The sequence below is a fragment of the Trichoderma atroviride genome, chromosome 5, assembly GCF_020647795.1.
Source record: "Trichoderma atroviride chromosome 5, complete sequence".
Lineage (NCBI taxonomy): Eukaryota > Fungi > Ascomycota > Sordariomycetes > Hypocreales > Hypocreaceae > Trichoderma > Trichoderma atroviride.
The window spans coordinates 2,375,461-2,397,578 of record NC_089404.1 but is presented as its reverse complement, the minus strand read 5'-3'; the positions used below and the strand labels follow the sequence as shown (position 1 = coordinate 2,397,578).

At 47.5% G+C, this 22,118-nt stretch overlaps 3 protein-coding genes and 1 non-coding gene across 4 annotated transcripts; 2 read left to right on the top strand and 2 right to left on the bottom strand.

The window, feature by feature from the left end:
* Positions 1-3,710: 3,710 nt before the first annotated feature.
* TrAtP1_009996 lies at positions 3,711-3,808 on the bottom strand. Its single transcript has one exon. It is a non-coding gene; the product is annotated as a tRNA-Leu (tRNA).
* A 4,423-nt stretch (positions 3,809-8,231) lies between these two features.
* On the top strand, positions 8,232-15,939 carry TrAtP1_009995 (Type I Iterative PKS). The gene is made up of 7 exons (XM_014093649.2): positions 8,232-8,472; positions 8,561-8,647; positions 8,700-8,757; positions 8,810-9,143; positions 9,220-9,745; positions 9,800-14,518; positions 14,579-15,939. Exons 1-7 carry the CDS (start codon positions 8,284-8,286, stop codon positions 15,683-15,685), a joined length of 7,020 nt encoding a protein of 2,339 aa, XP_013949124.2. The 5' UTR covers positions 8,232-8,283; the 3' UTR covers positions 15,686-15,939.
* A 774-nt stretch (positions 15,940-16,713) lies between these two features.
* TrAtP1_009994 (uncharacterized protein) lies at positions 16,714-17,655 on the top strand (the record flags this gene model as incomplete). Its single annotated transcript, XM_014093651.2, has 1 exon — positions 16,714-17,655. The coding sequence occupies one exon, from the start codon at positions 16,714-16,716 to the stop codon at positions 17,653-17,655; it is 942 nt and encodes a 313-aa protein (XP_013949126.1).
* Positions 17,656-18,589: 934 nt separating this feature from the next.
* TrAtP1_009993 (uncharacterized protein) lies at positions 18,590-21,972 on the bottom strand. The gene is made up of 2 exons (XM_066114518.1): positions 18,771-21,972; positions 18,590-18,711 (listed from the first exon to the last, which is right to left on the bottom strand). Exon 1 carries the CDS (start codon positions 21,847-21,849, stop codon positions 18,799-18,801), a length of 3,051 nt encoding a protein of 1,016 aa, XP_065970614.1. The 5' UTR covers positions 21,850-21,972; the 3' UTR covers positions 18,590-18,711; positions 18,771-18,798.
* Between the last annotated feature and the right edge of the window lie 146 nt (positions 21,973-22,118).

The window sequence follows — 22,118 nt, the reverse complement described above, 5'->3', positions numbered from 1 at the left end:
GGATGATTAAAAGTGACATCTTTGTGATGAATATGGACACATTAAGGGCGAGAACATGCATGCAAGCGATAAATTCGCCTCGGTTCAAGGACTGACACGCCAGCTTAGAATCGCAATGATTGATACATCAACAAGCTTGTCAATTAAAACAGGCCGCCGTTGAAAGGTTCACATTTGCGAATGAAGAAGTTGGTGCTACCTCTCTGCCGGGGCAATCTTGGTGTATAATGCGCCTTAGTTGCGGTAGATAGGGTAGAACGCATAAATGAGAAGCAGGTTAACACACCAATGTCGTCCAGAGAGTTGATACTGTCACTGAACTCAGTCTATCCAAAGTCGTTTTGATGACAGCAGTAAAATTTGAAGCTTACATAGCCCGCTATGGAAGACTCGAAACCTCGAAGTATGTATTTGGGTGAGCTGGCCAAGCGCAGCATGAGGCGTCGCATGCACGATTGTGGTGCGTGATCTTGAGTAAGAGCACTTACGTCAAGAAGTATCATCATGAGCCGTAAGATGAGTTCTGGTAGTAGCATAGTGTTCATACCAAATTAATCCGTTTGTTGCTGAGTTAGTGGCTACTCTTGCACTGGACCTCCCTATATCGCCACACTCAGCACTTTACACATTCCCTAATTCCCAAAGACGCAAGTATAGCTGCGTATATCAAGACTATACTAACTTCATGAGAATGATCCAGCTTCATAATATCTGTCTAGGTGAGGCGGAAGCAAGTCACGATAGAATATTTGAGCCTTCTAGACTAACCCAGATATGTTGGTTAGTCGAGCTAGATCTACCTAGCCCCTCGAAAATGAAACTCGTAGGCTCTATCATGCGATATTAATACAAACACGATCAATTTTTTCTTCACATGCTACACCTTTTTTCTCTCTCTTCTTGTTTGACTGTTGTGTCTTTGTTACATCGCAAGAGTGTGGATATTATGCGCCTACCAACTCTATCCAATGTGGCTACGTAAATCCCAGTCCCCGTCTGACCCTGTGAGTAAAGTAATTGGGATAATGTTCATTCTTTGTAAGTCTACTAGGACGCCATGACAGAGAAAATCACCGTTGTTGTGTGTAACTAAACATAGAGATGTATTGGCCAAATGAGAATTTCGAGGCATAACCAAAGCTAGAAGCTTATTAGTGTTCAATGAGGTTGTTAAACTTTGCTATAGATGAGCTTTCCATATAATACGCCGTCAAATAACTTGCTTTCAATTCGCCTCTGCACGGTTTTCCCAGTAAACGAAACAAACGACAGTCACATAACTCAACCTCCAACAGTAACTGAAGGCCAATACACAAGAAGCAACGCGAGTTCATCAACAATTAAATGAGAATGAAAATAAAGGAACAGTAGAACAATGTCAAAAGAAATTAGCATTTATACCTACCTACCCGGTCAAATGGCACTCACTTCAATATGAGACATAACTTGCGCCATTACCACATTCACAAACTTGGACGCTAGGCGCGTTATAGAGCCCTATATAAGTTCAAAGCCTTACGGAATATAACAAGGTACGCCATCTTACTCCTTCAACACAACTATACGCTAGATCGGATTAAGATATGGCCTTGAAAGCTTATCTCTAGATAGTCTCTCCAACTCTTATTAGAATCTGATAAACTGCTATGAGACAGGTGCTTTTGCAAAGGCAGTATCATATCAAGTTTTTGATCCTCCATTCACGCAACTCAAAAAACAGAGGCGACAGTCAAAGATAAGAGTAAGGAGGCATAACATCAGTGAGCATATCACGATAGATTCAGTTCGTTTGAAGCGTTTGAGTCGGGGCGGTGTATTCAGAATACTGACGTTGAAACTATGGAGCAGATGTCAAGTCAAAAATGAGCAAGGAGATGAAACATGACCCCCGCGGGCCTGTCGAGATGCCCTGCTTCACCGCACACGCTATCAAGATCCATTATACCCGATTACGTGGGGTGAAAGCCTCTAAAACTGCCAAGAATGGAGAAATACTACTTCAACTCGTCCTCTCAGGGGTGCGAGTGCCGAATATCGCCTACCCCATAAGTATCGAGCCCTTGTTATACGGCTAGCGAGTAACCATTGTTTCTTATTCCCAGCTAGGGGGGGTTATGGATAGACCTTTCTCAGTGGGCTTACCTTTTTAGATCTTCAGTGCTTTCGAGAAATAGAACTTGGATAAATGTCAATGGTGTAGGTATGGCTCGGTACTCTCCAATTGTTGCGAGACAGGAACGGTAATCCACTAAGGGGTAGATAATTGTAAAATTCATCTTGCACTTATGTCTTTTCATCTAGTAGACATTGAGTTCCATTTTTATAGTTACATCCCTCTTTTTCATTGCCCTTTCAATAAAGTAGTAAGCTTAGGTTACAGATATGACCGGTCGATGAACTACCTTGGCGAGTGACATAGTTCGCCACATTACAACGCAATATCTGACCGGAGACGCCGATTTCTTCGTATTATATGCGCCGTTGTGATACACAACATTATGCAAAGCATCATCTCCACTATAGAGCATCTTTCTGACCTTGATGACCAACTCCAGCGGTTGTCAACGCCCCCTGCCGAAATCGGCTCCCACTTCCTAACACTGCGTTTTGCTTTACCCTTGTAAATGCAAGTACTACACTCCTTTAACTGACAAGCTCTTCTCGTGGGCGACGTAACATTGGTGTATAACAGGCAGCGAGGCAAAGACTATTTGACTCTGGGATTCGATCACGATGTGACCAAGACTAGGTTAGCCATTGAGATCGATGGACAATTTTGGTCTGATGGCATCCTTCTGAATTCATGCCGGCAGTTTTTTTAGTGGCAACTGGGGTCGGCACTTGTCCAGGCGTCCTACTGAGACCTTCCAAAAAAAAATTGAAAGGTTTGAGTTAGGGGGTGTGAGAGTGCTGATACCACATCTTATACACATGCCTTGCTTATATGCATGTCTTGCGTGGCACTGACTATCCTCTAACAGTTCTCTATTCTCAGATAAGCAATAAATAAGTTCTGTTTAACATTTTCTACAAATATTACGTCTGTATGTACCTATGTATGAACAAAGGCCTCGAGGTGTCAGCTAAGCATGCTGTCTTCTGGTATCACTAAACACATGCGTATTCATATACAAGAGAGTACCAGAGAGGCAGTTACGGCAAGATAATCAGCATCAAATAAGCAACGTTTACGGGATTATCCAGTTTCGACTGCTTGGTGAGACTACAACAGGATGGATCTGTGATCTAATAGAGCACCGCATCCTTCGATCTCGAGATGACGATTTGGGCAATTATCGCCTGAGACTACTTACAGTAGCTAGTTCTTGTTTGGACTGCCCGTTATGCTTATTCCTTCTTGCCTCCTGAAGAAAAGAAAAATTGGTGCATACGGAATGAATTAAACGTAAAATAAATTTACAAAGTTATCTTGAAAGAATGGGTATCGCACGTGGAGGTGGACAGCAATGGAAACAATGCACGAATAAACCTGGAGAAGAGACCCATGCGCGACAAGAAAAAAAAAGGGAGGGATACCCCGGGTATTTGCGAGAATATCTGGAGCGCTTTCGGAGTAACGCTGGGGCAGTTGATATGCACGTCAGTCCGGATGAGGAAAAAAAGAACTTTTTGAGCGCTTGTCATTTTTTATTGCAGCGTCTTACATACAGAGCAGCGTAATTGAGCATTATACAAAAAAAGAAAATTGCTACCAGGACAGGGGTTCGAACCCTGGCATCTCTCGATAATGGTGTTTAAGAAATAGATAACTTAAAACCATCGCCTTAGACCACTCGGCCACCCTGGTTTCCAGGCATTGAGCGCCTTATAGTGGGCTATAAGGCCACGCTAGCAGCCAGTCCGGATTCCCGCGCAATCAGCCTTACGCATGGCCTCGAAGCGATTGACTCAGCTTTTGTCAAGACGCCAAGATGCTGCACACGTGGATGCATCTGTGCGTTTGATGCGCTGGTGGTCAAGGGGCATTTCTATCATAATCGAAAGTGGCGCCACTTGTTATCTTTGGGGTGGTCTGCGATGCTTCTTCAATCGGTGAAATGGCATGCATCCCTATCTAGACTTATCTACTACTAATACATAAATATTTTGACTTTCCTCTCGGGACTATCTCTTTTACTGTTATTATAAACTCTCATGGAAGTGATAAGAGGCTGTAAGGGGATGCATTGAATTAATATAGATGATGCCAAGCGTTATATAGGGTAGGGTGGTGATGTGACTTGTATTCGACCTATTACACCGAAAGAGAAAGAATGCCAGGAATTTATTTTTATTAGCGAGTACATTTTAGAGCTTTGGTTGCATATAATGGATCTGTACTATACAAGCAAAGTACACTTTTTTTTTTTTTTTTTCCATGTCCTCAGTTTCAGGGTCGAGTGTACAGCTCAACACCCTCGTGGCCTCATCACACTGTCACACACACACGTGCATGCAATCTGTAATCATGATCGGATCTGAGGATGCCTGAGTAATCATGCATGGCCACCCACACGTCACATACTAGTCTGGTGTGAGTGAACGAATTATAGACTACGGAAAATTATTCTCCAAATCTGATCTACAGGGGTGACACAGAAAATACGCACCCTAAACATGGTAAGCAACTAGAGTGATACGTAGCTCAGTATAGGTGCCAAGATGCGCCATGCACCGTGACTTATTCAATATATGCGTTAACATTGGCCATTCTCAGGCGGAAATTAGGTATTAGTACAGAGAATCAGGTGCAGATAATTTTCTTCTCATACATCTATATTGACAAAAACACCGCTCCTCTTGAGCTTAGAGGCACCAATGTTTAGCAGTATCAACATTCCATTGCTTCTCTAAATTGCATTTCCCCATTTAAACTATTCACTCAGTAATCCACCGCTGATTTGTCGTGGTGATAACTTTAATCAACCCCTGCCTCTTCAAGATCACCCATCCGGGTATGAGCAGCCACCAAGACACGGATTGCGTGCGAGATAGACGCTTGCGGAGTGCGACTGCCGTATTTCCTACAAAATTAGATTGTGGACCTTTCTCCATGTAGCTTACTGGGCTACTCTTAGTCATTTCGACTGTTTGTAGTAAGTTGTGGAGAGATTTTCATCTAAACCTGCAGCCGAATATTTAGAGCGAGTACTACGTGTTCCAGCTCTTTAGCCTAGAGAACGGTTTCAAGTTACAATAGGCAGAGATAAGTATTGGGCCCCTGTTGGATCTCATATGATACCCTTCACAGTAGCTGTATTTGGTATCTCTATAACTAATTTTCAAGGCCCAAAAAGGCCGCAGCATTGCCTACTTGGAATCCATCCATAGTCATAGTGGGCTCCCTGCATAACATCAATTTGCCAGTTATCTGCTTGACAGCCACAATACTACCCTCTTCCACAATGGATCTAGCGATTCAAAACGGGGTCATTATGTCTACTGAATCATATCTATAACATTTATTCCATCAAGACCGATGATAGAGCTAGCTATCGCCTTATCTACAATGCTAAATCCTGTCGGCGGCGTGTGACACATGCATGTGGCAGGCTTCTAGATAGAAGACATTATTCTAGTGTCATGCAGCCGTTTTTTAGGAAACTACTTCATATGCGGTAGTTTATGACTATGCTCTATCTATACAAGGTAATACACGTTTGCCAAATGAGGAATCGCAAAGAAAGGGTTTCTACGTACTTCCTTTATTGCCCTACGAGATCGAAAAGTGGGGCGACCGGGGCAGGCGAGCCGAGCCGTGCCGGCGCTAGGGGAGCCTTCCGCGTATTATACGAAGTAAGCCGACGTCTTGCCCGCATGCTGGAATTACGACACGGCCGGTGAATCCTTTGTGGAATTACGGACAAGTAGAGTTACATCCTGTCGCTAAGAGCAGGTGCTGCAAGGAACGGCAACATGTACAAGGAGGTACTTCATGCCACGGCGGGACTGATAACACCGGTCTTGATCAAGCACATGCCTCGACTACACCACACACCATGCACTCGCCACTGAAGGATGCAAAGGGGCATGAATGCGTTTCTTGTCGAGAGGCTAGGGTGAGCAAAAATGATATCACTCGGATAAATGGTAATGATGCCGGCTAGCAAGATGAAGCTCGAGTAATCGCATCTGCAGATAAAATTAACCGCTCAATATGAGCTCACAATTAACGTGCTCAAACGCCCGACCATTGCGTGTTATTGGTTAGACTGCCACTGATAGGCAGACACCGTTTTCTAATGCCCCAGTTGACCTACTCCAATTAGCCATCCGAACGTTGATTCACGTGCTTAAGGTGATGATGTGAGACGGCGGATTGAGCCGAAGGAACGATGGATACAGTCGTCTCCACATTAAGATAACACAGCCCGGTGCCTAGATTCATCAAAAGTATGACGGCTTTCGTCTCCTGCGGTAAATTGTGACATAAATGTATTGCGAATTTAAAAATTGTAAAGTGCTGCTCCTCCAAGGCCCTAATTTGGAAATAAAAGACTGACAACTTTTAGCCGACGTTGCACCACGACTATCTTCTTTCCGTAAGGTGAAATAGTTCAAGGTGTAACATAATTTAATTTCTAGCACTCTTCAAGCTGCGACTAGCTTTATTTGGGACAAGGGACAGAATATTTTCGGAAGCCGGGAATAAACGTAAGAGCATAGAACTTGGCAACAAACCGTTTGGGCTAATTTGTCCAGATTCTAAACGGTTCATTATGCGAAGCATGCGTATTTACAAACTCCAGCGTAGAGGGTCTATTAAAAAATAGAAGACGCATCTTGGATATAGTAGACTGAAAGCTTTGTACTACTGATTACTGTATATCTCGAGCCAATAGGTAAGGCATCAATAAGTGGCTCATATTATTCTGGTTATCAATCCTATATAAAATGCAAACCTGCAAAAGGTCTAATCTGGAATGATTAAAGGTGATTCAATCTATTTAGCGTGCACGCAGTAGCCAATTCCTATACCGCACTTGGGACGGGAGAGAGGCACTATCGCATGCCGTTTACGGTAGCCGGCGGCGGGAGTATTATCAGAATGAATCTTCATCTACGGGATTCGAAATATGGAGAACTATTGTGATAACGCGTAACCTACTTGATGTGGCCAATGCTCTCATGCTCTGGTGAAGAAAGGGTAGTATTCGGTTCATCTTACAACGAATACTCACCCTATAGGAACTTTACCTTTTGTACCAGTGGTATATGGGGCATTCATGCATAGAAATATCATAAATTATCCTTGCTTATAATTCCCGATAAATGATATCTAGGACTGCTTATCAAATATCCCCGATAGAGATTGCAACCCAAAATAGATCTGATGTACACGACTTGAATAACATTCGGCCTTTATTACGATAATCGTATAATTCCGTATGCATGTGCTGGCCGGATTTTTCATTTTTTATTTATTTTACTCCGATCGGGTTGGTTTCGTCCGATACCCTTGTCTATGTATCAAAGCCAGTGATATCTGGTGTTTCATAGCGCGGCCTGCCGTTGGACGTTGCAATGCAAACGGGGCCAGAGATCAAAACTATAGGCAATCTTACGATTTCATACACACGCCCAACAAAGGATTCTCTGCCCTTACTACGTGTACCTGTATAGTGCTGTTTGCGGTCTTTTCCACCACCCCTGCTGCCGCCTCCCACCTAACAAGGTTGGGCTCGAGGCTTACAGAAACAAGAACGTCTATCGCCGAGATTCGAGCGTTACAGAGCCATTGAGGTTCGGTTTTGAGGTTGATCGATGGAAATGTATATGTGTATAAGAGTAGTAAGACTATTGTTTGTAAGATTTACATAAACATTATAAACATTCTCCAACGTAACAGGTGCAAGGGGATGCTTTTCTTCCTCCACTACTTTTTAATCGAGATTCCAAAACCCCTTCTTGGCTTTTATGTAACTAGCGGCTCTGCATGCATACAAAGTAACCCAAAGGGACTGACAAGGGGCCTCGGCCGATCAGGGGTCGAAGCCGAACGGCCGCCGACTCACTACATGAGAAGGGCCAACGGAGATGCAGCGGAGGTGCAACGTCGTAGCAAGCTCGTCATCGTCGACGAAGGATTGATGATCACCGAAGATACTTTGCGTCACGTAGGAAAGGTGTCAAGATATCACAGATAGCGAAGACTCTGAGTGATGCCCTAGATTATGGTCTTGTATATATAGGTAGGCATGGTCCCGCTACTTGGCAGCAGTCGATGCAAATTATCATTCGGCACGCTCTGAATTCATTTTCTTTTACAGAATCATCACCGCCATGTCGTCCACACCCAAGACACAGCCAATTGCCATTATTGGCATGGCCTGCCGCTTCCCAGGCGATGCCAGTACTCCTGAACGTCTCTGGGAGTTGTGTGCGGAAGCTCAAAATACTTGGTCCAAGGTGCCTCCAACCAGGTATAACGGAGATGCATTCCATCACCCTCGACCAGAAAACCTTGGAACCGTATGTTAATCCTCCTACCGAGTTGATCTTGTTATACACTGATTGATCAATCGCGAATGCTGTGTGCTAATAACTCTGTCCTATGTAGATTCACAGCCACGGTGGTCACTTCTTGAATGAGGATGTTTCGCTGTTTGATACCTCATTTTTCAGTCTCACTGCGGACATAGCCAGAGTAGGTGCTTTCTTCGTCCATATCGCCAACGAAATGCTAACATCAAAAACAGGCTATGGACCCTCAGATTCGTATGCTCTACGAAACCACATTTGAAGCCTTTGAGTCAGGTATTATACAACCTTTGTCACATCTCAGTGAATGTTTGCTGATTCTTCATAGCTGGCCTGACTCTGGAACAGGTTGCCGGATCTTTGACATCCTGCTTCGCTGGAGCTATGTTTCACGATTACAACGATTTGCAGGTGCAAGACATTGACAACTTGCCCCGTTACTTTCTCACAGGAAACTCAGGTTCCCTGGTAGCAAATCGATTGTCCCATTTCTTTGACCTTCAAGGTCCTAGCGTTGCTGTCGATACAGCTTGCTCCACAGCCATGATTGCGCTCCATCTGGCTTGCCAGAGTATTCGAACTGGCGATGCTACTATGTCCATTGTTGGCGGAACTAACCTGATTCTATTTCCGTCATCAGGTCTAGGATTATCCAATTTGGGGTAAGTTAATCGACGCAAAGTCCACGGCGTTATGAGAGCCCTGGAAAAGAGTCATAATGCTAACTCAACCGAACAGACTTACAGGCCCCTCAGGTAAATCCTTCGGTTTCGACAATCGGGCCGAAGGTTATGGCCGTGGTGAGGGTGTCTCTACCATTGTCCTCAAGTCTCTTGACGCTGCCATCCGTGATGGTGACCCTATCCGAGCAGTGATCCGAGAGACAGGTTCAAATCAGGACGGTAAAACGCCAACCATTACTTCTCCTTCACAAGAGGCTCAAGAGGCCCTGATTAAGGCTACTTATGCAAGGGCCGGCTTGAACCCAATCGACACAGGCTACGTAGAAAGCCATGGCACAGGTACAATTGCAGGAGACACAACAGAGACCAAGGCCCTGGGAAACACCATCGGAAAGGGTCGAAAACCCGATGAGCCTCTCTATATCGGCTCTGTCAAAGCCAACGTTGGACACACTGAATCAACCAGTGGTCTCGCTGCCATCATCAAAGTTGTGGAGATGTTGGAGCGAGAGACTATCCCACCACACGCGTTATATGAGAACCCCAACGCCAAAATCCCTTTCAAGGAGCTCAACCTCAAGGTAATCAGCAATTATTTCACTGTAAAAAAAATAGTATACTGACAGGTGTTATAGGTCCCAACTGAGTTGACGCCTTGGCCATCATACAGCATGCGAAGAGTGTCCATTAGCAACTTTGGAGCTGGAGGCACCAACACCCACGCTATCATCGAAGATGCCAGATATCATGTGCCCGCCAAGGCCAATGGCGTTGTCAAAAAGGAGACACCCAAGCAACGCTACCTCTTTACTCTCAGTGCCAGAGAGGAAAAGGGTGCACGAGAGTCAATTAAGCAGCTTGAGGGCTATCTGGAGTCTGACTTCTCAGAAGAGCGTCTTGCTGATCTGGCTTACACTCTGACCCAGCGGCGTTCTCAGTTTGCATGGAGGGCAGTCGTTTCAGCCAATTCGGTCGACGAGCTTCGCTCTGCACTGAAAGAATCCACTCTCAGCCCATCGCAGGCCAGTTTGGCTAAGGTGCCTCGACTTGGATTTGTCTTCACTGGACAGGGCGCTCAGTGGCATGCTATGGGCCGAGAGCTCATTGCAGCTTACCCAGTGTTCCGACAGGCTCTAGAAGATGCAGACAAGCATGTCAAGTCATTGGGCTCCCCTTGGAGTGTCATTGAGGAGCTATCGCGGGATGAGAAGCAGACCCAGGTCAATAAGCCACAGTTCAGTTTCCCTCTGTCAGTTATTATCCAGCTGGCTGTAGTTCGGCTGCTTGACTCTTGGGGTGTGGTTCCCAATGCCACAACTGGCCACTCCAGTGGTGAGATTTCAGCAGCTTATGCGGCCAAATTGCTCACATTCGAGGATGCCATCACCATTGCGTATGTCCGAGGCCATCTCACGGCTGAGTATGTGGAAGCTGGCAAGGTTCAAGGTGGTATGACTGCGCTCGCCACCAGCAAAGAGACTGCCCAGGAATACCTTGCCGAGATCACCTCTGGCAAGGCCGTGGTTGGATGTGTCAACAGCCCCGACAGCGTGACTATTTCTGGAGATGTCTCTGCCTTGGAGGAGCTCGAAGCGCGAGCCCAAACTGAAGGTGCATTCTTCCGACGTCTTAGGGTTCCAGCAGCGTACCACTCTACGCATATGGATCCCCTGGCTGAGGTATACCACTCGAGCCTCAACAAGCACTTGCAGAAGCCCGAATTGCCAGAGTCCAACATCATTTTCGCATCTCCTGTTTCTGGAAAGCGCGTCGGCAAGAGCGAGAAGAAGTCTTTGGCTGAGCCTGGACACTGGGTCCAGAACATGGTCCAGTGCGTTCAGTTTGAAGACGCTCTGAAGGAGATGCTCCTGTCGGAGGAATCAGAGAAATCTGGAGGCCAGTTTACCGTCGATGCCATTATCGAGATTGGACCTCACGGAGCTCTCCAGGGACCTATTCGACAGATTCTCGCTGACCCAGTCTTGAAGGAGTGCACCGCAACAAACGGTGCTTCTCTGAAACGTGGAGAAGACGCTGTTCGCACCATGGGAGCCTTGGCAAGCAGACTCTTTTGCCAGGGATACCCTGTCAACTTTGAGGCTGTTAACTTCCCCACCCCGACCAAGGGCTTGCAGGTTGTCCACAACCTTCCTTCATACCCGTGGAACCACGCAAAGTACTGGGTTGAGGCACCTGCAGTAACTGAAGCTCTGAACCGAAAATTCCCTCACCATGACTTGCTTGGATTGAAGGTGACTGGCTTGAACTCGGATGTTCACATCTGGAGAAATGTACTTCGCATTTCTAACGTCCCTTGGCTGGCAGATCACGGTTTGCAAACACAGATTCTGTTCCCTGGTGCTGGCCTGGCTACCATGGCTATTGAAGCTATGCACCAGATTGCCACTCCAGAGGAGCAAGCTCTTGGAGGCTACATGCTGTACGATGTCAACTTGTACAGTGCCCTGATGGTGCCAACCTCAGACGATGGAATGGAAGTGCAGCTGATCCTTCGGGACCAAAGCAACCGAACCTTGGACACTCTTACTTACAAGGAGTTCTCGATCCTCTCCAGAGGACGAGATGGCAAATGGATTGGACACTGCAGCGGTAAAGTCGGAATCGCCAGTGACAAGCCACAAGTCCCTGTCCTCATGCCTGAAGACATCCAAACAAGTTCTCTTGATCTGGGCGTCTTCTATGAGCAGATTGCTAATGGAGGCCCAACTCTGGGACCCGCCTTCCAGACTGTCTCAACCGTCGATTATGGTAGCGGCTACGTACTTGCGGGCATCACTGTGGCCGACAATGTTGCAGCAATGCCTAAAGAGTACGAGTCCAAGTACTTTGTTCATCCCACAACGATGGACGCTTGCTTCCAAATTGCTTGGAGCACCATGCCTTCGGCTATCTTGGAGAAGTTTGGCCTCTGTTTGCCTGAGTTTGCTGGCAAATTGTACATGAGCTCCAATACTGACCAGAAGCCCGGTACCAAGATGAAGGCTGTCGCCAAGCTCACCCATCTCGATAATCACGGTTTCGAAGTTTCCATCACTTTGTCCGAGATTGAGGGCGAGAAAGAGAGGATTGTTCTGAATGCCGAGCGCTTGAAGGTCAAATCCCTGGTTCTCAAGACCATTCAGGCTTCGGACGAGGTGGATAACACTGCTACGCTGAAGCCTGTCCACAAGCCGGACGTTACTAAGCTGTCTGCCAAAGACTTCCAGAGCGAGGACAAGCTCAAGGAGTATGTCAGCCTCTTTGCTCACAAGCATCCCCGTGCCAAGGTCTTGGAAGTTGGGGCTGGTGCACGAGCTACTTCCGCTGTTATTCTCGAGGGTCTTTCACAAGAGACTCCAGGAACATTGGCAGTTCAGAGATACGATTATGCAGATGTCTCTGCTGAAGCACTCTCAGAGGCTGAGAAGCAATTTACAGCATTCGAGAGCCAGATTCGATACCAAGAATTTGACATTGAAAAGAGCCCTGGCGAGCAAGGTATTAACGCTGAAAGCTACGACTTGGTCATTGTCTCCAACCTTCTCCAGAACGCTACAGATCTCAGCAAGAGTACCAAGTACATTCGCCATGTCTTGAAGTCTGAAGGCACAGCATTGATCCTGGAGAAATCTCTGGATGAAAAACTGGAATCGGTGCTGGCTGAGAACGGCTTCCACAGCTCTGAGATTGTGGTGCGCGGCTCAGAATACTCATTCATCGCGGCTACTGCCACAAGCAATGCGCTGTTCCACTCTGTTAACTACCCCAAGGAGACTGTCTTGATCCAGATTCCCAACTCCAAGGACGCAGCACCTCAAAAATGGCTGGATCAGCTTAGCCAGTTGCTTCATGAGAGCACCGGCACGGAGGTTTCGGTTGCCGAGCTTGGAAAGGCGTCGTTGAAGAACAAGACTGGTATCATTTGGGTGCAAAGCAAGGACAAGTTCTTGTCTGAAATCTCCAAGGAGAACTTCGATGCTCTCCAGGCAGCACTGCTAGAGGCTGACAACCTGGTGTGGGTATCACACGCTGGAGATGGCAACGAGGGAGAAGCCGCAATGGGCCTTGGTTTGCTGCGAACACTCAGAGTCGAAGATGCCTCCAAGACATTCATCACCCTCGACTTGGATCCAGCGCAAGGATGCTGGGATGCATCTGCAATCAAAGTGATTGACGATGTATTCCGCTACACTTTGAACTCCAACCGCGAGCATCGCGAGTACGAGTTCTCGGTTCGCTCAGGCCAGCTTAACATTCTCCGATACATCGGAGAACAGAGCTTTAATGAGCAGTTTGGAAGACTGCAAGGCAGAAACCCACCTCAGCTCAAGGAGTTCTCATTCTCGGGCCCGTACACATACTTGGAGGCTGCAAGCCCTGGTCTCTTGGACAGTCTTGTCTTCAAGGAGGACGAGGCTCTCTGGCAATCTGGTACATGGAACGAGGAGATGGTTGAGATCACGCCGCATGCATTCGGTCTCAACTTCCGAGACGTTCTCATCGCAATGGACCAAATGCAAGAGAAGATTATGGGATTCGAGTGCTCGGGATATGTCAGCCGCGTTGGATCCAAAGTCACTCACGTCAAGGTTGGTGACCGAGTTTGCGCTCTCATGCAATACGGAAACTGGGCCAACAAGATTCGCACGCCATGGCACAGCGTCATGCGTATTCCAGACAGCATGAGTCTGGAAGCCGCAGCCTCTGTCCCCATCATCTTTGGAACTGCGTACCACGCTCTGATCAAACTTGCCGACCTGCAAGAGGGTGAAAGCATCCTGATCCACTCTGCAGCTGGTGGTGTCGGATTGGCAGCCATCGCTATTGCGCAGTACCTGAAGGCGGAGATCTATGTCACTGTTAGTTCGGAAGAGAAGAGAGAGTTCCTTTCCAAGAACTACGGCATTCCCCGCGATCGCATGTTCTCCAGCCGTGATGTCTCGTTCGCTGAGGACGTTATGCGAGCTACCGGAGGAAGAGGTGTCGATGTTTTGTTGAATTCTTTGGCAGGCCCTCTGTTGCAGGCTAGTTGGGATTGCGTTGCTAAACTCGGCCGCTTTATTGAACTGGGCAAGCAAGACTCCCAGGGCAACAAGAGCTTGGGCATGAGAAACTTTAGCAATTCCACAAGCTACATCGCAATGGATCTCGTGATGCTGGGAATTGTCAACGGCAAGACCCTTTTCAACTCTTTCCGGGGCGTTGTAGATTTGTTTGCCGCTGGAAAGATCAAGCATGAAGTGCCCCTCTTGCTTTACGAGATTGGCAACCTGCGAGACGCTTTCCGCCAAATGCAGCGTGGTCGCCACATTGGTAAATTTGTTGTTCGAGCCACCGAAGGCGACTTGGTACCGGTATGTATTGACGACATCCAAATCTTTCTTCTCTTAACATGTACACTGACGCTTCCATAGACTGTTGTAACCCAGGCTTCACCCAAGCTTGACCCTCTTGGTTCGTACCTCATCATCGGTGGAACGAGCGGTATTGGTCAGGAAATCGCCTTCTGGCTCGCCAAGCAAGGAGCGAAGAACCTGATCCTGGTATCACGACGAGCAGAGCAGCAAGCAGAAGGCCCAGCCCTTGTCGCTGCCCTCGCTGAAGCTGGAGCTCAAGCTGTGCTCCGCAGCTGCGATGTGTCCGACAAGGCAAGCCTTGAGAAAGTTGTCACTGAAGCTCGCAAGAAGGGCCCAATTCGCGGTGTCATTCAATCAGCTGTGGTTCTGGCAGACTCTGTCTTCAACAACATGACCCAAGACAAGTGGCATGTTGCGGTTGGGCCCAAGGTTAAGGGAACTGGAAACTTGAATGAGCTCTTCCAAGACTCCGACCTGGAATTCTTCATTATCCTCTCATCTGCTACATGCATTCTAGGAAACGGTGGTCAGGCAAACTACACGGCAGGAGGAAGCTACCAGGATGCTCTCGCATGGAACAGAGTCAGCAAGGGCCTACCTGGTGTTTCTATCAACATCGGTAGTGTGCCAGCTGTGGGTGTGGCCGCTCGTGGTGGCGTCGGCAAACTATTGGACAGAGCCGGTTACCGTGCCCAAGAAGTGTCTGAGCTCTTGAGCCTCATTCAAATGTCTATACTCCACCCACGTCTGGGCCAGATCGTCACTGGACTCAAGAGCTGGACGACTCCAGGCACTCTGCAGTGGCGCTTGGAGCCTCGCTTTGCACACTTGTCGATTCCTGGTGACGGCTCTGACGGAGAAGGCTCAGCACAGCAGTCTTTGAAGGATCGCCTCATCAACAGCTCAACCGAAACAGCGCATGGCTTGTTGGTTGAGGCTTTGAAAGAGCGTCTGGCTGATGTCTTCGCAATGTCTGCGTCTGAAGTCGATGCTGAGATGCCTTTGACGGCTTATGGTGTGGACTCCCTGGTTGCAGGAGAGTTGCGAAACTGGCTCGTTATAAACGTTGTTGGCGGCGTCAGTATCTTCGATGTCACACAGAGCAACTCGCTTAAGGACTTGGCGGGTAGACTGCAAGAGAGGCTTGCTGAAGAAGCAAAATAAGCTGCTTGGGATATTGATGGAGCGTTTGGGAAATGTTAAAAATAAAATATGGAGATGATTGATGTATTGGCTACGAGATTGAGTTGGAAAATAGCACCTAGCAAGATGCCGAGGCTCAAGGCTGGACCCTGAGATTAGGCCACTCTGCCATAGGTTTGGTCATACGTCTTTAGATGTGTGCCACGGTCATTATCGGAGAGAAGTGGCTTTTAAAGGGTTTCTCATAGTTTGTTCAATTTTAAATGTGTGTCTTTAAATAACATTCTTCTAAATATTGCTTGCCATTGTAGGCGTCGCCGCGAATACAAAAATGTGTGCTCAGTAGGAGGTAACTGACATGGGTCGACGAAAACTATTTCCGATATTCTTTTCTACAGAGCAGCTTACATTGCGGTACCATGGATCGTCTTCGAGAAGCCAAAAAGAGTAGACGCCTCGAAATGTTAATTATCATAAAAATAGCGTGCTGAACAGATATTTTCGTTATCTCTCACATAAGCTAAATGGAACAGGGAAAATGTAAGGCATAGTGGCTCAGGAACAAACTGAGATATTCTCCGATTGTTTTCAACTCGCACGATCCCGACAATGGAGAACAACACCTTACAGGCATAGACGGAGTTCATCAAGTGCGAGATATTCAGTTCAAGTGAATTATGATGCATGAACTCAGGCTGAAAAGAGATGCGGGGCTATTGTGATAGGTCTCTCAAACCTAAGACGACAATACGACATAGAATGAAGAGAAAAAGTATTGGATAAAAAGATGGCATCAGGTGAGTTATAGTGGGTCGTATTCCGCCTCCGCATATGGATTTCCAAAGCGTTAAAAAGGCGATGCCACCCACGTCTTTTGAGTTGTCCTTGCGAATTAATAAAGCTGAAGAGCATCAAGTTGTCACTTCCATATAAGCGTTTCTCAAGAAGCGCAAAACTAAGAAGAGAAGCTCGCCACCAGCCTGCATTATTTCGTCAACACTGGCCTCATCACTACCTTTTTTACACGGTCGTAACTCGCAGAGGCTATAATGCTCAACGATGATGACCTTGAACAAGCGGCCATCCAGTTGGCTCAGTTCCGTATTAGCACCACGCTGCCCAACATACTGGACCGATATGCCGTTTTGCTTGAGAATTATAAGCGCCTCAAGAGCGATTATGAAGAAGAGCGTGAGGGTAGAGAAAGATACAAACAGCTGTCCAAAGGCCAAGGCGGGAATCCTTTTGTGCTTATCCTGGTTGACGGCGATGCTTACGTCTTCCACGAAAGCTTAGTGAGCGACGGTGCTGAGGGTGGACGAACTGCAGCACAACTCCTCACCGAGTCTATCATGGACAGCCTCAAGGCAAAAGACCTCGAGCACTGCCAGATCATGGTGCGAGTATATGCAGACATTGCCGGCTTATCCAAGACTCTCTACAAAGCACGCTTGGTAGGTCCCGAGAAGCGATCCCTCGCTCCGTTTGTCGCCGGCTTCAACAGGTCTCATGGGCTCTTCGACTTTGTCGACGTCGGAGAGTGGGAAGAGACGGCTGATTTGAAGCTGCGCGCTGCACTCAATCTATATGCCACGAACCCGCAGTGCAAGCACATCTTTTTCGCGGGCTGTCACGACAGCGGGTACATTGCTGATTTGACGACATATTCGGGCATCAGAGACCGGTTCACGCTGGTGACCTCAACTGATATCAAGTTTCAAGATGATTACAAGCAATTAGATATGGGAATTGAGAAGATTCCTGGCTTGTTTCAGCCAGTTCCAGCTCAGGATTCTCCTGGTCATCAATCGCCTCGATCCGGGGCTGGGTCGACCAAGGGCGCCTCCAGAGACTGGAGAGTAACGGCAACGCCAATATGGGATTCTCACTCTGGCTCACCAACAAAGAAGCAGCAGAAATGCAAGTTTTATCGGAGCGGAACGTGCAAATACGGCGACGAGTGCAAGAACTTGCATGTGGAACGAGAATAGGGCACGGAATCAGATGATGGAAATAGCGTCTTCCAGTTTCAGTCTTCAAATCCACCAAAAGGAAATCGAAAGGAAGATTTGCTATATACATTAAAACAAAAGAATTATCTCGCTTTTTTCGCTGCTTTATCTCTTTATTATCTCGGATTACTTTTACATGGCACTTAAACATTTTATCTTACTAGCTCAGCTGTTGCCTATCTCAGGCTGAGACGCAGGCTTAAACAGCGAGATAACAAGTGAATTGAAAGTTACACACAAAGTATAACGCAATGGAAAAGCCTTTGGGGAATTTTAGAACTTTATAAATACTTAAAAAATGTTTCCTCTGGTACAATTGGGTAGCTGTGTATGAGGTAGATATGACGAGAACTCGCAACATAGCAAACTTGTTTAAACTACAGGAGTCTCAGCACTCGAGATACACCCTTGAACCAGTGCTGCGGTTTCAATTACCAAGTAGTATACATATATTCACACTTTTCAGTACGTGGATTATTCGCGAATCACCAAACAACTCTGAGCGGTCGCTGGCAAAGAAGGGAGATTGCTGGCCAAGTCGTGGCCCGTGTGTGTACAGTGTCAATGTATGTACCCCAGTAGTCTTCTGGGGGATCCCTTTTTGCCTTTAACATACAGACCCCTGGCGCTTTTGGACCCGAACACTTACATATATGTATGGTGCTGCTTTGGCGCTTACGACTCGACCTAGAATGTTCCAGCAGGTTCAAATACTTCTACCAATACTGTAAAAGAAAGAGATATAGACTTACTGCGGCCCCTTCAACTCTCAAGAACGCAAAGCAATTAAAAACAAGAGCGAGAGAGACAGAAAAGCCGATGAGAACCAACATCGACTACCTATATCCATATTATCACTATGCCGAGTTTTATTAATTTATCACCATGCCGAGTTTTAATAATTTATCACTATGCCAAATTTTATTAACTTATCACTATGCCAAGTTGCGTAAAAAAAAAAGCCATCTTCGGATACTGCATTTAGTTTGAGTAATACGGTGTCTCAACATGAAGCCTTAAAAAGGCAAAGCTTCCCTTAGTTGGTAGCGTTAGCAAACACATTTCGGTTTCGTTAGACTAAAAAGCACACTTACGAGGTTGTTCATGTCGTAATTCCCCTGGCTAAGAATGGTACTTTAAAAAGTAACTCTCAGTTGAGAGTGTCTCAGGATGCTCAGAACCCAGCATCTTAGCCTGTATTTCCAGTACCTGCTGGTAAATTGCCTTAGCCTCGTCCTTTTTTCCTAATTTATAAAGCACAATTGCGAGGCTGCGCCTGCTCCATAGTGTATCAGAATGCTCAGAACCCAGCACCTTAGTCTGTATTCCCAGTACCTGCTGGTAAATTGCCTTGGCCTCGTCACTCTTCCCCTGGCTATGAAGCACAATTGCAAGCTCGCTCATGCTCTGAAGAGTGTCAGGATGCTCAGAACCCAGCACATTAGTCTGTATTCCCAGTGCCTGCTGGTAAATTGCCTTGGCCTCGTCAATTTTCCCCTGGCTATGAAGCACAATTCCAAGATTGGCTAAGCTTCTAAGCGTGTCAGGATGCTCAGCGCCTAGTACCTTAATCTGTAGTTCTAGTACCTGCCGAAAAATTGCCTCGGCCTCGTCATACTCCCTCTGGCTATGAAGCATACTTGCGATGTTGGTCATGCTTCTAAGCGTGTCGGGATGCTCGGCGCCTAACACCTTAGTCCGTAGTTCCAGTATTTGCCGATGTATCACCTCGACCTTGTCATATTTTCTCTGGCTATAAAGCGTGTTTGCGAAGTTGTTTTTGCTCAGCAGCGTGTCAGGATGCTCGGCGCCTAACACCTTAGTCCGTAGTTCCAGTACCTGATCGTAGAAACTCTCTGCCTCCTGATATTTGCCGAGGAGATAACTACTCTGAGCCACTTTAAAGAGAAGATTCGATTCAGCCATGCTGTCAGTTGAATACTCTCTGAAATTTAACGCAGTTAACGCATGCGGCAAATATTGTACCCAGTCAGCCCGATTTTCATATTCAGGAGAGGGAAACACTTTGTCGAGTTGACGTAGCGTAGCCGTAACACATGTTTCAAACTCTCCACCATTTTCTAACCAACTGTGTATTGCTAATCGAACGAGTCTGTGCATGTCATACAGCCCTTGGCCTGCTCGCTCGGCGATGAACGCATACGCCTTCAGCGCCCCCATCGCCTCGTCCGCCTCCAGTCCATCATCGGCTGTCCACACCAGAGATGCAGGGATTTCCTTCTCGGCAAGGAAACACATAGATCGCAGGTACTGTATGGCAAGTGGGTAATCCCGCGAGATTTGCTCAAAGGAAATCAACCAAGTCGTGGCCACTGCATTTTTGATGCCCCTGTAGCGGCCACGGTCCTCAAAGTCTTTGCTCAACAGTTTGATCAAATTCTTGTCGCTAGACCGGCAGTGCTGAAGATACCTAGGTATCGCCATTCCTGTCTTAGCCATATAGGCCGACGCCTGCTTAATCGCAAGAGGCAGGTAAGCGAGGAAATCGAGGAGGCTCGTCAAGCTTGCGGTATCCTGTGTTTGACTCTCTTTCAGGCTCCTCTGTAGCAGCTCGGTTGCTTCCGTTTGGCTCATTTCCGGCATACTGACAATGCCAGTCTCTGGAATATCTAGCTCGACCGCAGCCTGATGGTTCCGCGTCGTAAAAAGAATCGAGCCCATTCTGCTAAATGGAAGAGAGTTTAGTAGCCCTGCCGGACCACAGAGGAGATCTGTGTCGTCAGCGTTGTCAACAATCAGCAGCCATGCTCCTGCATCCTTGCGGCTCAACGCGGCATTTACGAGAGTCTTCACGTCGGCCGAGTCCTCGTCGATTCCTACTACCCCTAGGCTCTGGCCAATCTCGTGGTAGGCTTTCTCGAATCCAGCGGCTTCCACGGCCGGGACCCAGAAGATGGAACAGCTAGGGTGGGCGTCGTGAAGGCGAAACGCGATCTCAAGTGCGATCTGGGTCTTGCCGATGCCTCCGAGGCCTTCGACAGCCGTCCTCTGACAGTCATCCGTATTAGCACCTGGGGTGATTCTCGTGATAAGCCGCTGCAGGATATCTTCTCGCCCGACGAAACTCTCGTTTCGCCCAAACGGGACAAGGAAATGGCCCTCTCGCAGGACTTGCTCGACAGAGTATTTTCGGCTCTTGGCTGGTGGCATGTATCCCAAGATGGCCTGTAGCGCAGACGCCGCAGTAGCCGCTGCAAAATCTTGCCATTTCTTGCTCTTGTGGCAGTCTGCATAATCGCACACTCCTTTGACTACCACGCAAGGAATCTCTTCCATGATCCCGGCACCTTCCATCTCAAAGGCGATGATGCTTTTTGGCTTGGCAATGCTATCACGATGTTCCCCAGATTTGATAACTCTGTCTCCCGATCCAACGATTCCAATATGGATGATTGGATCTTGAGCCTTCTTGATCTCGCCTTCTAGCTTCCTATTAAGCTGCCTTCTTGGGACGAGGTATTGGTCCGCACATCCTAGATCATGGCACGAGGACTTGACAGCATCTTCGCATACGGGGTCAGATCCCTTCTCGCATTTGCTGCAGATACATGTAGGAGATATACGGTGTTTATGGCGATACTCTGGCTTGAAAAGCCTGTCTTCGTCCGTTCCAGGATAACTATATTTTGCTCCACACCTCTGCTGTGTCGCCTTGGCCTGAAGCTTTTCGAGGAAACTGGCAACCTCTTCTTGAAGTCGGAAACGGCCATCACTTGTCTCAAATATGGCTAGCTGTTTGCGGATATCTCTGTCTGGCCCCGCCGTATTGCTTTCAATGCCATCCTTAAGCGTAAACCCGTCGGGATATTGCCTGCCAAAATCGTATGAGACAATGGCCTTGCTGACCACCACGTCACCCAACAGAATTTCCTTGCTGCCAGTCTGGGGCACACCGCCACAGACCCCGACAAGAAAGCAAAGCCGTACATGGCGATAGCTCGAACGGATGTTGGCTGCTGTGCTTGCGGCACTCGCTTTACCCATGCCAGGAAGTAGAGCCAGGACAACATTATGCTCGCCAATACGGCCTGTCTTGCAGTCGTTGTTTTCTCTATCCTCTTTCCAAACTTCGTCGGAAACAAGGGACACGGCATCGTATTCAAGCGGCAAGCTGCAGACTATCGCGATCTCGAAATCTTCGCGGCGAGGCATTTGCAGGGACCGGCAGTTGGGCGGATGAGATGGGCTCTCGCGGCAGGTACTCGCTCAACAGACTGAGAGCTGTCCGGTATTCGTACGCAGAACCGTTTCTGGGCAGTGAAGGCTGGCTCGCATTTCGGTTTGATAGACTTGATGCGACCTATTTCAAAATCTAGCAAGCCGTAGCATTACTGCCTTACACTGCATCAGGCGCCGACCCCGCTCTTGGGTATTGGGCGCATGCAAGTGTACGTTATGCATTGGCTCGTCCCGCTGCCCTG